This window comes from Balaenoptera acutorostrata, chromosome 20 (genome assembly GCF_949987535.1).
Source record: "Balaenoptera acutorostrata chromosome 20, mBalAcu1.1, whole genome shotgun sequence".
NCBI lineage: Eukaryota > Metazoa > Chordata > Mammalia > Artiodactyla > Balaenopteridae > Balaenoptera > Balaenoptera acutorostrata.
This window is the reverse complement of record NC_080083.1, coordinates 17,079,126-17,095,011: the sequence shown is the minus strand read 5'-3', so window position 1 is coordinate 17,095,011 and position 15,886 is coordinate 17,079,126. Positions and strand designations below refer to the sequence as shown.

Sequence of the window (15,886 nt, the reverse complement as noted above, 5' to 3'; positions counted from 1 at the left end):
TGGCTAGGGTAGCCGGTCAGTGTGAGGCGGGGGCGGGGCCTCGGCGGCTGGTTGCGCGTGTCCGCCGCTGGCTCCGCTCTATCCGGCTTTGCTAGGGGAGGTGAGTCCGGCCGCGGCGGCACCGGCGGCTGAGGAGGCGGCGGCTCGAGGAGAAAGCGGCCGCGGCGGCTGAGGAGAAAGCGGCCGCGGGGACGGAAGCCGGGTGGGGGGGAGGGGGGGAGACGGAGCAGCCTTGAGCCCTGTGGGGGCCGTCGCGCGGGGGGACCCACCCGCTCTCCCCCCCAACCCTCCTCAGCAGAAGCAGCCGGCGGCGGGGGCAGGAGTCAGCCCGCTTCCGACTGCACCCCGCCCGTCTCCCGGGGCTCCCATTCTTTGGCCCCGGGACCCTAACCTCCTCCCGGGGCGGTTCCCTCTGTCTGGGCGTCCGAGTGCTGCCCACCTCTCTTTCATTGCTCCCCGCACCTCCTTACCTTCACTTTGCCCCGGTTCTCTTTCTCTTCTCTGTCCTGCCCTGTCGCCTCCTCTGCTCACTCTGTCCCTCCTGCCTCCTTCCCTGGCTCTTTTCTGTTCGGGAAAGTTTAGTACCCCCCCCCCCCGCCCGCCCGCCCGCCCGCCCTTCCAATCAGGTCAACCTGACGAGGAGTAGGGGGAGATGTAGGAAGGCCTGAGAGTTCGAGGGGGGGAGCTAGTTTCCCTGAACATTTCCCCCCATCTTTTCACTTTGGGGTGGTTGGAATTTTTTTCAGTTGCATTTTTGAGGTGGTAGGTGTTTGAAAAAGGATGTGGGAATGGAAGGGGTAGATGAGTCAAGCCTCTTACAAGATTCCCAGGGTGGTGTGTTACCTGATCCTTTTCGCGTGTGGAGTTCAGGGGGTCGGGAGGTTTGGCCTTTATTCCCACATTCAAAGTTGGAACCTCCCCCGAATTAAGGATGGAGTTTTAGTACCCACTTGTGGCAGGAAACCTGGGGGGAAGGGGTCCCTTTTTCCTTTTTCTTTTTCTTTTCTCTTTTATTTTTGGGGGCAACCCACACCCTTCCACACACACTCACCCCCAAATTAAACACCAAGATCCTCTAACTTGTCTGGATTGACTGATGAAGACATAAAGCCACTTACGCTCCATGTTTTTGGAGGTGGAGTGAGTGGGTTGTTTCTTCATTTTTAAATGGCCAAATGACAGCTTGACCCAGTTTGCTTTCCAATCAAAGGGCATTTTTTTTTGAATGTCTCTTTGTGGCGCAAGAGCCAACGCAAAAATGATGGCGGCTTACAATGGCGGTACATCTGCGGCAGCAGCAGGGCACCACCACCACCATCACCACCACCTTCCACACCTCCCTCCTCCTCACCTTCACCACCACCACCACCCCCAGCACCATCTTCATCCCGGGTCGGCTGCTGCTGTCCACCCCGTACAGCAGCATACCTCCTCGGCAGCTGCGGCAGCCGCAGCAGCGGCCGCAGCTGCAGCCATGTTAAACCCTGGGCAGCAGCAGCCGTACTTCCCATCACCGGCACCGGGTCAGGCTCCTGGACCGGCTGCAGCAGCCCCAGCTCAGGTACAAGCTGCCGCAGCTGCCACAGTTAAGGCGCACCATCATCAGCACTCGCATCATCCACAACAGCAGCTGGATATTGAGCCGGATAGACCTATTGGATATGGAGCCTTTGGTGTCGTCTGGTGAGTATCCAAAGAAAAACACAGCTTCTCCTGGTGTCTTCTCATACTTGTCGTTGGGCAAGTCCTTTCTCATGGTTTTCTCCATGTCAACCCAAGTGGAACAAGCTTCTCAGCTCAACTGTAGGAAGTCACCCTTCCTTACCTGGTAAAGAGGCCTGATGGCATTGGTTATCTAGGCTTGTGCTTTGGAGTCGTGGACAGCTTTGGTGGAGCACCCTCTGTTGAGTAACTCACATAAGTTTGTTGTCTACCAAATCTATTGTGTAGAACCTAAGCAAGCCACTGAATGGAGATTCAGTAAATAGATGAATGCATGGAATGCTTATTTCTACACAGACCTTGGCCATCTCACATGTTTGATTTAGTTTGAATCAGTTGCCCAATTGCAGCAAATGTCACAACTGACCCAAACTGGATTCTTTATAATAGTCTTGTCATTGGGGTATACGTTGCATAACTACTTTGCTCTTTCTGTCTTTTCATTCCTTAATTTGTGATCTTGATCCCCAGAAGGAAGATAAGGTTCATAGTTGAACCAGTTAAGTCATTGCATGAGTGGTTTATTTTAAACCGTAAAGCTACAGTTGGGAAGTATGTAGCTTTAGTCTTCTGATAAGAATGCATTAAATATAGCATCACACATGAGTACCACAATTGAGGTCAGTAGACTGTAACTATGCAGTGGCCCACATTCAGTGTAATGTTTTAGTGTCATTTAGTGGCTTGTAAGTTGCTGTTATCCCTTGGTTGGTTGCTGTAGTAGGAAGTATACTTTTTAAACATGAAACTTCTCTACTTTTGCTAGTGCTAGTATACTTTTTAAAGTCCGAGGGCTTCTTAAATGCAACATTTTGTCTATTTGTCCTTCTTAGGAAGATTAGTAGTTTATAACAAAATGTATTTATCATTGTAGGGTCCTATTTCTTTCAAAACTAGAGTGAACTGAGCTTTTCCCCCCAAGGATTAAGTATTCTGGTGTGGATAGATGAATTGATGTTTTCAGTGCTTCAAAAATAGATTCCTTCAACTATACCTCGATTTAAAAAAAAAAGATTCTTGTTAATGTATAGAAAAGGCCCCATCACCACAGGAAAACGAACTCTTTGGAACTAGCCTGGTAAATGTCTCCTTTCGTCATTGCTTTTCAGGCTATAATTGACATGTTTCATTTTTGCATTATATCTGGCCATCTTTATTTACATTTCAGATTTTATAAACTAGGCTACTAAATGATCCGATCCGTCTTTTTTTAAACTGGTGAAGTCCAGTGTTTTCCCAGCAAGTTCTCCAAGGTGTGTGGGATTCCTGGTGGGAAAGAATGCAGACGGTAATGGTGCCTTTTCAGTCTCTGCTCAGGGACCTGCCTGTTCTTGCCTTCCTCTCATCCCTTCCATATCCTGTCCTCAGGGACTGCACTGTGAACTGCTGTTCCGTGTCCAACCCTTGAGGATTTCAAAGCTGGGGGGGGCAGGGGGCAGGAAAAAGATCGTTCCTTGCTTTAAATTTTGTCATTGATTTACTGAGAATTTGTTTGGATTTTCTTAGACCTGGATGCTCTCTTTCATTTTAGTGCTTTGCATACAGTGCTAAGAACTAGAGATGCTGAAAGGGAAATGGGTTGCAGCATTCTTGACTATGTTCTAAAGATGTTATTCACCTACATTTCTATCAAATGGTGATGTGATTTGTAGAAGTTTTAACTTCAAGTTGGTGCTAAGGGAATTTTTTTTTAAGGGGAGGGAGGTGAGGAACTGTAGTGCTGAAACATCCCACAGCAAACATTCTGGTAGTGGGTGTTCTGAATTACCAATACATGAAAATCTGAATGTGTTTGATTTGAATCCATTCTAGGTTCTTTCATTGATCGACCCCTTCTACCACCCATGGAGTTCTTTCCATGTACTTGAAGTACCTCCATCTCTGTGCCATCTTCCACTGTACACCAGTTGTTGTGCGTTTGCCCTGTCTGACTACATTTGTAAGCCCTGTGAGGGTAGTGACTGTGTCTGCTAGAGTACTTCTTTTTTACCCCAGCACCTAGCACAGTGTTTTGGCATCTTTGATCTCCTGGTCAGGTCCTCCTTTGTTCTTTAATCAAGTTTTTCTACTTAGCTGCATTGAATGTTTTTATCAGCTGTTACAGGTGAAATACAATTTGGTATGAAAAAAAAGAGGAAAGAGTTCCAGGTGTGTGTTTTAGTATGCAAATTCTTTTCTATTTTTATATTTACATATTTATGACTTGCTGTCTGAATTGCTTATTATATTTGGAATTTGACTGCTATATGACGTGAGTAAGATTGTTAAAACTAGAGATCTGGACACCAAACCACAGTGAATTGCACTAGTATTCTCAAACCCAAGCTAAAGATATTAGTGAGCTTTTTTACTTTTTAACTAACTGAACGAAAATTTTTCATTTTAATTTAGAAGGCACCTAATGAGTCTGAAACAACTATTTTCTAAAGTGATTAAAATGGAACATAAAAATATTCTCCTAATGATACATCATTTAATTCAAAGCACCATATAACTACTTGGGCATTATAAGATTCACTTAGACTCAAATATGTTTAATGCATTTTGCAAGTATTTTTCTTCTGACATAGCATATGAAAAGAAACTATATCTGCTCTCCTTTCTTTTTTTGGACATGTACCCAGTGGTACTAACTGATGGCTAAATATGTTGCATATAATTTTGAGGGATATTGTTGTTTCTCCATGTAGACAAGGAGAGATATTTGTAGAAGTGATGCAGCATTTTACCATTCAGATTTATCACTGAACAATTTAGTCTACCAGGCTTGATTTATCTTTCTGCTGAATTTAACTATTGGAATAACCTATCAGTGTTGGACAGTTGTGTAAAAGTAGTGAATTACCTATATAACCTTGCTGGTAAAGGTGGTGCTTTGACAGTTCAATTAAGGTTTCATTAACAACTGTCTGCTGTGTTTTATCTCAAAGTAAGGTTTCCAGTTTACCTAGTAATATCATGGGGTAGCCTGAGACACATTCATTGCCAATGACAGAATATTGTTCATGGGTTATCAAAGCATTGTGTATAATTTGACCTTCTTTATCAGATAACAAGGCTTTCAAATGCCCATATGGACATTTTCATAATGCAAAACTAAAACACAAAACAACTCACAAACAGGAACCTCAGTTGTTTGGTGAGAATAATGTAAATACCTTCTTGTCTGTAGTTCACATTTGCCAGAGGAAAGTAAGTTATACTGTTCTTAAAGATGTATTATAACATAAAGGCTTCAGGGGCTCGTGAAGCGTATGCTTTTGAGAATTGGAGGAAGTTGACCACATGAGAAAGGTTTGAGGACCGCTAAACCCAGGCAGTTTTGACATTGGCAGCCGAAAATATCAGATTGAATTAATGGTACATATTGCCACCTTGATAAAAGTGAGTCTGGGAAAAGCGTCTACTTTATAAAATAAGTGTTTTTTACTTATCTGATTAATTGAAAGATCAAAGATCCTGGGATTCATTCAGTCTGTTGCCTTTGTACTCCAAGTAAAGTTGGAGAACTTTGAATTTTATTATTCTAATTCCTTCAGCAGGTTACTTTTATTTAAGTAGTTTGAAACTTAAGCATCACTGTACTGATACTTAGTTACTTACTAGCTGTGTGATCTTGATAGATTGTTTAACCTCTCTGCTCCTCATCTATAAAGTGAGGATAATACTAGCACCCATCTCGTACAATTGGTATGAGGATTAAATGAGGTAATCCTTGTAAACCAATGAGTACACTGTCTAGCACACAGTAAGCACTCAATAAATGTTAGCTGGTTTTTATTGTGGTTATTTTTGGTAGGAGAATCAAACTTGTGTAAATGTGCATAGAAATGGCTTCACATAAGATCAGATTTATCAGGTAAAATCAACATGCAGACTATTTTTTGGAGGCATGACTTTAAATACCATAGAGTGTCCCCTTAGTTGTGCTATATGCCAGGGAAGTAAGGAGGGTTGAATTTAGAGTTAAGGTAAAATATTCTGTCCTATTCTCTCAATTAATTAAAAACAAATGCATAAAAAACCATAATATACATGTTTGTATGGACTTGGTAGGTGTTTAGCCAGATCATCTGTACTGTTTTAGAAAGTATGGATTTCCATGCCTGGAAGGACATTAATTTTTTTTTTCTCAGAATGTAACAAATGAAGGACATCCTTATTGTCAAAGTTCAGCTTTAGTAGAAATTCATTTTACTTGTGTTTGGATGAAAAGATGTGAATTGTTAAAGAAGATCCCAGTGAGGCAGGGGAAATATGTGTGATTTAATCAAAAATTATTCAGTGTAAATCCTTATGCATGGCAGAGATTGTCTAGCTTGCTCATCTTGTGGAAATTAGAGGCATCATGTATTTTCTGATGTTTTCTCTCGTCCTCTTACTCCTCAAATAGCAAAATATAATTTGGAAAAATGGGGAATGCTTTTGGAATAATTTTGGGAAAACGCTGGAGTTAGTTGCATCAGAAAGAGTGGTATACTAAAGTGTATTCTGTTATTAACTGTGTTTTACAGGTTGAGAATCTGTAGTATTGAGAAGTTTCTCTATCAGCCAAGATTAACAGCCACAGCTGGATTCTTTGGGGGGGGTCTGCTTTGTGAAAAGAGCTTTGAAGAAGCAGAGCCTGCACCATAAAAAGGAAACGGTTGCTCTTCTAGACATAACAAAGCATCCGTGTGAAACTAGAAATGTGGAAATCTATATTGTTAGTTTTAACTACAAACGAACTTACTTTTAGAAACTGCAGGTTCATTGTCATAAAGCAGAGGAGGCAAAGAGAGAAAATAAAAGTAACGCAGTCTAATGATATTGAACTGGTTTCTTGGCGAGAGAAACTCCATAGCCTGTAACACTGGAAGTCATTTTGTACTTGTGCTCCTGGACAAGATTATGCAGATTTTATTCAAAAACCAAAAATTAAACAAAACCAAAACACAACAGAAGAAACTCATTGTATTCTTAGGGAGAAATGTCATGTTCTGCTATTGAATATCAGCTTAAAAGAAAAAAAGATTATTTTTTTCCTAAAAAAATACGTTTCAGAAAGAGTTGCCTTTTCAAACAAGCTAAAACAACAATATCCCTCAAAATTACATGCATCTTTTTTAGCTGTCAGTTAGTACCACTGGTGCATGTCCTGAAAAAGAAATAGGGGTAGATATAGTTCCCTTTCATGTGCTATGCTAGAAGAATATTTGCAAAGTACGTTAACTGAATATTTATTTGCGTCTCAAGTTCTGGGATTTAATCCTCAAAGCTTAGGCAACTGTAGCATTGTTGTTCCTTGATATAAAAAGCCATCTTCTAATGGAGTGCTGGAATATTTCATTATTTTCACAACTTGGAGCATTAGAGTTTCACTGACTTCTATATGTAGAATTGAGTGTCTAGGTGGTTTTTATTAGATTTGTTGATGTCCTAGCAGTTTAAGAATCAACTGTTTGTTTACTGTAAGTTTCCTTAATATGCTGATTTGATTTCTTTGATGGGAATTGTCAAAGCCAAAGAAACTTTTCCATTTGTCATCCAACCAAACAGAAAGAAGTCATTGGGTAGAAGCTCTTTCCATTATAAGATTATATTTGGGTTTTACTTATGATTCCCTGTGCTTCCATAATACTCACGTGAATTATTTGTTGATTGGGTCATCTAATGCAGATCAACAATGATTTCCTAACTAAAATAGCTTGTCAGTTTGATCCTTTTGTTGCTTGGGGGTAACAAAGAGTGCCTGAGGCAACAGCTGTAATACTGTGAATAAGCACGTGACAAGTCCTCATAGGCCTAGTCGGTAGTTCTAAGGTACCTAGCTAGGAGACATTAGAAAAAATTCTGGCACTTTGGCATTATGAAAGGATGACTTCTAAGGAAACTATACTGAGTTCAACTTTAATAGTTAATTGTAATGGTGTGAGTAGAGGGACTCTGTACAGGGAATTCTGCCTTTGATCATGATCGGTGCTCTTTACCTAAACCCAGTTTCACATCTGTGTTTTGAATTAGTTTGGCTAATTGAATCATATGGAAGGTTTTGACAATGTTGGAAGTCACTAGTCAAAGTATTTTTATTGTCAGCCTGCTACAGACCAGCACTGTTGGAGGCACTAATGAGGATATTTAGCTCTATTAATAATTTAGCAAACCTGTTTCAAGTTTCTGCTATTATCTGTACTGTGCTTGGGATATAAAGATGTTTAAGTCACAGTATTGCCCTGAAGGAGCTTACAGTTAAATAAAGAGTATGAGAAGTGATACATCCCTGCTCTCAGGGAGTCTTGATGGAGAATTGAAACTATATTTGAAACCGTCAAAAACATAAGGACAAATTATTTTCACTTGTTCTTATAATACTCATTTACTGTGTGTTGACTGTTTGCCAGGCACTGTGCTGGATGATAAGGATTTAAAGGAGATTATGATCTAGTGGGGGAGAGAGATTTGTAAATGGATAGTTGTAATTCACTGCCATAAATGCAGCAATAGAGATACTCCCTGGGAATACGGAGGAGGAATTTCTGTGGAAGGTATGGATGCTTCCTAGAAGAGATAATACCTCAACTACTGAGTCTTAAGAATGAGAGAGTCAAAACAAACAAACAAACAAACAAATGAGAGAGTCAACAACGGGGAAGGGCATTATGGGTGGATGGGCCCTTGTGAGGGGGACTTACGGGGCTGGAGTTGCTGAAGGTGATAGGAGATAAGGGTGGAGACACAAGCTTGAGCTAGATCCTGAAGAGGTTGGAGTGTCCTGCTGAAGAGATGAGACGCCATTGGTACGTGGGAGAGGGGCAAAAAAAACTTACTCTTTTTATGAGTAAAGCACGTATATACATACAGTACATAAACAGATATACAACATATCTATGGTATTAAAATTTCATGGGGGGGCAGTTAAGGGGGAAAATGTCTGAAAACGCTCCTGGGGGCGGGCAATAATGAAAAAGTTTGAAACATTAGGAATGGCAACCATTGGAAGTTTTTAAGTAAGAGAGTGACTTGTTCAGATTGATTTTTTTTTTTAAGATATGTAAATGGAAGAGTAGAGGTAGCTGAGGTCTGGGCCTTAGGGAATGTTCTCAGTTGTAGGTGGAAGAAATTATTGGAGGTGGAACTAAGGGCAGTCAGATAGGAAAATATGTTCATAGTGCATAGATTGACAACCTACGCACAGCAGAAGATTGTTAGGACTATGGGAGTGATCTTTGGTGCAGATCAAAATGAGGGTGGAAAAAGGCCATTGAATTTAGCAAGCAGATCGTTGATGGCACATGAGAGAATGATTGTATGATTTTTTTCCCCCTCTGATATATATATATATATTTGTTTCTAAAGAATGTCTTCAGCATTAGCAGCACTTTTATTGTTAATAAAATTCTCCTAAATCCCAAGTTGTTATTTATAGTTTAATAAACCAGGGAACTTGATGTTTATCATATTCAAGGCACCATTTCCTTGGGAGGATTCTTTTTCTTAAATGACAGGGTAATAAAGTACTAACTAAACTTGTTAGGAGACAAGGTTCTGGTCCCTGCCTTGGTACCAACAACTCTATGACCTTGATAAAGTTATTTGACTTTTCTGAGTCTTGGTTTCCTCATTTATAAAATCCTGTGCTTCCTAAGTTTATATTATAAAATTGCATTAATATTTGAAAAGCATTCTGGCATTACTTTGGGCAAATAGATTCTGCTAGTGACCACAAGACAACTTTCTTCAGGACTCCAGATGTTGAATAGCTTGTCAACTTGTTTAAAGGTAGGATGAGGTAAATGTAACCCTTTTCCAGTGTGATGACTTACATAGAGTTTTCAAATTTGGGATCAGATTTTAAGTGTGCAGTTTGTCCAAAAGACTCACTTTCTCCTGTTACTGACTTATTGGTAATGATTATACATGTTGTGGTGCAGTTGTGAAGGGCCTGCCCATTTGCAAATGGGCAATCAATTTTTTCCTCAAAATAAATTTGGTATTATTTTCCTGATAGTACTTTCCCTTTTTAATGTTTTAGACTTATTTGCTTGCCTTCCTAAATATTTGGAGTGATTTTTAAATACTTAAATAAAGTCTAATATTAAGTATTTTGTCTTTTTTGGTGAGTAACCAGGTAAGCTGATTTGCCTACCAGTGCTTACATTAACTAGCAAGTTGATTTAAAATGTTTTGTTTTTACGAATCTTTGAAATTCTGAATTTACGTTGGGAATTTACTAGTTTGCAGATGGATCTCCCAGAAAAAGAGCTGTATCACAGCTTTAAGGCTATAGCAGTTTAGGGCATACAATGCCCAGAGATAGAGGGAGCTCGACTTCCTAAAGCTCTTCCACAGTAGGAAGGGAGCACTTTCATAGATGTCCTCAGTAGTCCTCAGTAAGCCGGCAGCGCTGTCCCTAGATACACAGTTGACCCTTGAACAACATGGGTTTGAACTGTGAGGGTCTACTTAATATGCAGATTTTTAAAAATAAGTATATTGGAAACTTTCTTAGAGATTTGTGACAATTTGAAGAAACTCGCAAACCACATAGCCTAGAAATATCCAAAACATTAAGTAAAAGGTGTCATGAATGCATAAAATATATGTAGATACTAGCCTATCCTTACATAGGCATAAGGTGAAGGATGTTTAATATAAAATTAACAGTGTGTTAGTTTTCTTACTCTTTTATAACTTTGCTTTCAAAGAATTACATTAACATACAGTATGCTCCCTGGCCCCCCCCCCCATTTACTCAGAGTTGGAGAAACTATATCAGCCTATCATCACAGGTAACTGGCTTTTTAAAGAATGTAACAATGTTTCCAATACTCATATTGATTAAACTAGCCTACCATAAAGCTACCATATTGCTGCTTCTTTGTTATCAATGCATGACTAGTTATACCTGTAAATAAATATTAATTTCTTTTTCATGTTATCTTTTCATTTTGGACATCTAGCGTTAGTGATACGTATAATATCTACAGTGTTTTGTATCATATAAGACAGTATTGATATAGGTACTGACAGATGATTCATCTTGTAAATAGCACTGCAAAAGTATTTTCTCCTCTTTGTGATTTTCTTAATAACATTTTCTTTTCTCTAGCTTACTTTGTTGTAAGAATACAGTATATAATATATATAACATACAAAATATGTGTTAATCGACTGTTTATGCTATCAGTAAGGCTTCCTTTCAGTCAACCATAGGCTACTAGAAGTTGAGTTTGGGGGGAGTCAAAAGTTATGCATGGATTTTTGACTGCACTGGGTGGGGGAGGTCAGCACCCCTAACCTTCGAGTTGTTCAAGGGTCAACTGTATAATGCAAGCCACATAATGTGATTTAAAATTTTCTACATTAAAAAAGTAAAAAGAAACAGGTGAAATTAATTTTAGTAATTATTTTACTTAATATATCCAAAATATTATCATTTCAAATGTTATTGCTATAAAAATTATTAATTAGATATTTTACATTCCTTTCTTCATACAAAATGTACAAGATCCAGTGTGTCTCTTAGCGCTTACAACACTTCTCAATTTGGACTAACCAAATTTCAAGTGTTCAGTAGCCATGGGGCTACTGACTACCTTATTGACCTGCCCAGTTCTAGAGTCTCTTTGGCCTTTATTGGGTTGTTTACTCATTTCTGAACCAGTCACTGTCAGTGGGGATAAGGTTACTTTTGGATCAGTCAGGTCCACCCCTGGACCGGGAGATGGAGTCAGTTATAAGAGGGAGGGATGAATTCCAGCAACGAATGCTGGGAAGGTAGTCGTTAAATGACCAAGAACGCATTCATCTAACTTATGTCAGACTCAGAACAACTTGACAGGGTGTGTTTATAGAGCAAAGTGGAATAATGTTCTTTGTAGAGAAGTTGTCCTGCCTGCCCTGAATTATTTGGAGTATTTTCCTTTCCTGAAGCCCTGTTTGCCTAAAGTAGCAAAAGGTAAAATTGGTACTTGATCCTTGCCATTTTTGCTTTCCTTCCCAGTTGGATCAGATATCCTCCACTGATTTCTTTTCTTTCCTCTCAGTGTTGTGGTTTTGTTATCTAGATAAAGTTCTCAGTCTTGTTTTCAGTTTAAGTAATATAGAGCTCAGTAGTGTGAGGCAGCAAACTTCTTACAGGGAGGGGAATGGACAACACAGAAACTTTTTGTTTATCCGTTCCTTGACCTAAAATTCTTGCTCTGAGCTACAGAGAAAAGGTGAAGAGAGACATTTGAACAAATGGATAAAATTAGTCATTTGACCCAGATTGCAGCCATTTTTTTTTTCTGTCTGCGTGGATAAAAACCGTCCTCCAATTTACATAAGCAGGTGATTTTTCTTACATGCTAATTTTTTTAATGTACCATGGCAGAGAGCTACAGATTTGCAAATTGTGTAAGTAAATTGAAATAAACCAGGTGACTTTATTTCTCTTTATTATCTTACCAGTACAAAAGCACCCAAAGGGTGCAATTATCAGGTGATTGTCTCATTGCACATCTAAGTTAACAGGCAGCCTGATGCAAAGTTTTTTTTTTCTCACTTCTTCTCTTTTTAATTTTTTAAAATAGGAAACTATTGCTTTCCATATTTACTTTGACAGGGCTAGAAATTTAGTAATACAGATGTGGGGAAGTTTGAGCTTTAGTAAAAGTAACCCAGAAACCATAAAAATTGACAGGTAATGGTACTGTGCAGAAAAAGAGAAACATGTATACTTGGTTTGGGTTTGAATTGCCTAAGAATTAGGTGAGAACCTTCAACTATGTTGAATTGGTTGGCTTCCTTTGTGTTGCTTTCCCAGGTTCTGCATGTTATAGTATTTGAGGTTATTGTGAAGATAACTGGTTGTGTACTAAGGCCAGTGTTCAAAATAAATATTGATGCATTCTTTTAAAAAACAAACTAATTACAACATGGTTTAAAATGTCATTTCAATAAAATAGAAATTTTAGAAAGGTACAACAATTGGTTTTAGGGGCTCTTTTCACAGAAGATTCATGAGGACAGATTAGCGTCAATAAAGTGTCTTTTATTAAAACATTCCAATTTTAACTTAGTAATTAATGCCACGTATTTAATTCCTCAGATGTTATCATATTGTTTACCTGGTGATATGTGTGGAGATTAAGTTATACTTCCTGTACCTTTAAAATAATGACTTAGAAATGAATCATAATTTTAAGCTTGCAAGTTAGAAGGTTGGCCAGTCTTTTTTATCCCAGTACTTAAATATTGTTTCTTTTCAGGTTGAAGAAAAGTAGTTTAGACGAACTTTGAGAGCAAAGGAAGTTAAAGAATGACCTGCAAAGGACAACATTTAAGTACAAAGGGACAGGATGGTTTAATAGTTAAGAGCCTGTCCTCTGATGACAGACTGACTGCCTGTATTTAAATCTTGGCTCTACCCCTTATTAGTTGTGGGCAAATTATTTAACCTCTGGTTTTTGTGTGTAAAATGGGGATAGTGAATAATGGTATATCTATCTCATAGGGTTGTTGTGAGGGTTCAATGAATCAATATATATGTAAGGTCTTAGAACTGTGCTTGGCAATGCGTGTATGTTAGCTATCATTGTTATTACCAGTTTCAGTACGTGTGAAAAAATGCAGTACCTCCTTAAGTTTACTAACCTAGGGCATGTAACTAACAGCTTTTGAATGATTGTTGACAGGTATCAAGTAAATGACTATACCAGAGATTTTTTTCAGATTAACACCCAACTGTTTTTGAAAAATTCATTCAGATTCTAGAATGCCTTCCAAAGGTAAAATTTCCCTTAGCACATAAGAGAAGGGTTTTTCCTTGCTCTTCAACTCCCTTCTTTCACTCTGTTATCAAAGTAATAATATGTTTGTCGTAGGAAACTTGGAAAATACCAAAAAGTTATTTTTAACCTACAACTCAGAGATAGCCACTAATAGTATTTTGGTGTAATTCTTTTTTCAATTTTTTAAATCCGGAATGTGTGTGTTTGTAGTGTTAGCGTTGGGATCATGATTATTACATTGTATATTTACAATTTTGTATCCTATTTGTTTCACTAACATTACAAAGGTAGGTTTTTGGCCTTTTTTTTTTTTTTTTGAGGGCTAATTTTTTCATTCTCACAAGCCTAGAGCTCTGTCTGAAAGGAATTATAGAGTTGGAAGATACTTTAGAATGCATCTAGTGTAACTGCCTCATTTTATAAGTGGGAAAATTGAGACGCAGAGAAAGAAGCTAAGAGAATTGTTCAAGGTCATGCAGCTGGTAAGAGGCTGAGGCAGAACCTTTGCTACTTTACCATGATACCTGTCCAACTTAATGCCTGTTGAAAATGGAGGAAGTGTTCTTCTAAAAGCAAAACAAAACAAATATAAAACAAAAACTCTATAAATGAAACCAGGAACAATGCTTCTGAAAAAAAAAATAGAGTATTTATTTAGAATACTCTGTTGTTTGGTTTTTGTGTGCCGGTGACTCTAAGGTTTCTGGTAAAAGTTTAATGTCATGAACTACAAGGCTTTTGGTGGAAAACAGCTCACTCTTTTCATGTATGTAATCATGTTCTGTAAAATTTGAAAAATTTTAAACCTCAGAAAACTTGAAAGAATTGTACAATAATAATACCCATAAATCATTCTTCTAAATTAACATTTTGCGACTTTTACTTTATCTACTTTGAGGCTATTTTTACAGAACTTGCTGAGATTGGGTTTCAATTAAATTTAGACTTACAGTGTTAAGAAATTTATGGTCACTGCATCAACTCACTGTTCCATGTAATAAGTTTTGTACGGTCTCCAACTAGAGAACGAACTGGAAGTTTTCAAGCTTGTGACTTTTGGAATGCTATTTATTCTCTTAATACTTAAAACAAAATTCAGTGTGAATCAAGTGTGCAACTGAAACATACCAGTCAAAACTAGGCTTCAGGCAGAATAGAAATATTCCATTCTGCAAAGTTTTTCATTTTTGTGGTATTTATCTCAGATTGGGAGTTAAGGGACATTTTCAAAATAAGAACCTAAGATCTGGTTTCACAGTTTTATGACTGAGGATATTACATTGTTGAAGCTAAATTTTAAGTTACTATATATTTTTTTTTAAGGAAATTACCCTAATAAAGTCACATGAGCCGATGATGTGGTTTGTGTCACCCAATTCACTGCTCTGTATTTTTCAGTACCGAATAATTCCTTTGTTAAACTCATTTTCAGTAAATGAGACATTGTTTCCCAAAGGGTAATGATTATTTCCATATATAGCACAAATTCCTAAGAAATAAATTTTAAGGTTTAAAATATTAGTGATTAGAAATGGTTGAAATCGTCACTGTGTATATCAAGCCACAACTGTGTATATGAAAAGGGCAGCTGCTGTGTTTGCTCCTTGGGCTGCGATACAAGATGTTTTGTTAATGAGAAACCCCAAACGGACAGCAAGTCTTTAAAAGTAAAGTCTTTTGGTTTATGTGCAAAAGTGGGTTGTTTGAGTCCACCCAGCTATTACATTACGTAGTTTCATAACATAAACACCAAGAATGAGGTAGCTGGAGTTCAAATCTAAATGGCCTGTGACAAGTAAGAAAGATATATGCAGCAGATACTGGTTTACTTGATGGCAGTTGATAGTGGTATCTGCAAATAAATCACTGACTTCTTAAAGTACCTCAGCAGGAAAGACATTAAAATAGGGACATTGTGATGTTTAACTGGTGTAGGTGCTGAAGATCTAGTTACCAATACACATCAGCTTGTCTCTGTAGGTGAGCAGACTTTTTTTTTTTAATACCTCGATTTTTTTTTTTTCCTCTTAAGGTAAATGCTTGTTCTTAGAAGGCAAATGAAAATCCATCTGTTTCTGTCTCTTTCCCTGTCAGTACTAATCAAAGCAAATGCTTGTAGTCACTTAAGACACATTCTCTACCCACTGATCCACTAAAAATGATGAGAGCTTCAAAAGCTGGGACCATGTTTCATTTGCGTCTCCAGAGCCTAACATGGTCCTTGGTGGGTACTTATTAAGTGTTTGTTGTTAAGCTGAAAGTTGCTAATGCTAAGTTTGTATGTCATGGTGACTGTCGAAGAAGAGTACTACCACTGGCTCTTGCCATTACATAGATCCCTACTTCCTCGTGCAATGAGGAATTTTTATGAGAAAACAGAGTGGTTCTTAGACTACCCCATGGTGGTGATT

The 15,886-nt window shown here is 38.4% G+C and overlaps 1 protein-coding gene across 3 annotated transcripts in view; it reads left to right on the top strand.

Moving 5' to 3' along the window:
• The first annotated feature begins 600 nt into the window (after window positions 1-600).
• The window catches only part of NLK (nemo like kinase), a 146,806-nt gene continuing 131,520 nt past the window's right edge, over window positions 601-15,886 (top strand). For all 3 annotated transcript variants that reach the window (XR_451138.2, XM_007183906.2, XM_057536426.1), the window contains exon 1: window positions 601-1,683. Coding sequence is in view for 2 of the 3 variants with exons in the window: in XM_007183906.2 (XP_007183968.1) it covers window positions 1,226-1,683 (458 nt within the window). In the remaining variant the exon portion in view is untranslated. The remainder of the gene's footprint in view (window positions 1,684-15,886) is intronic.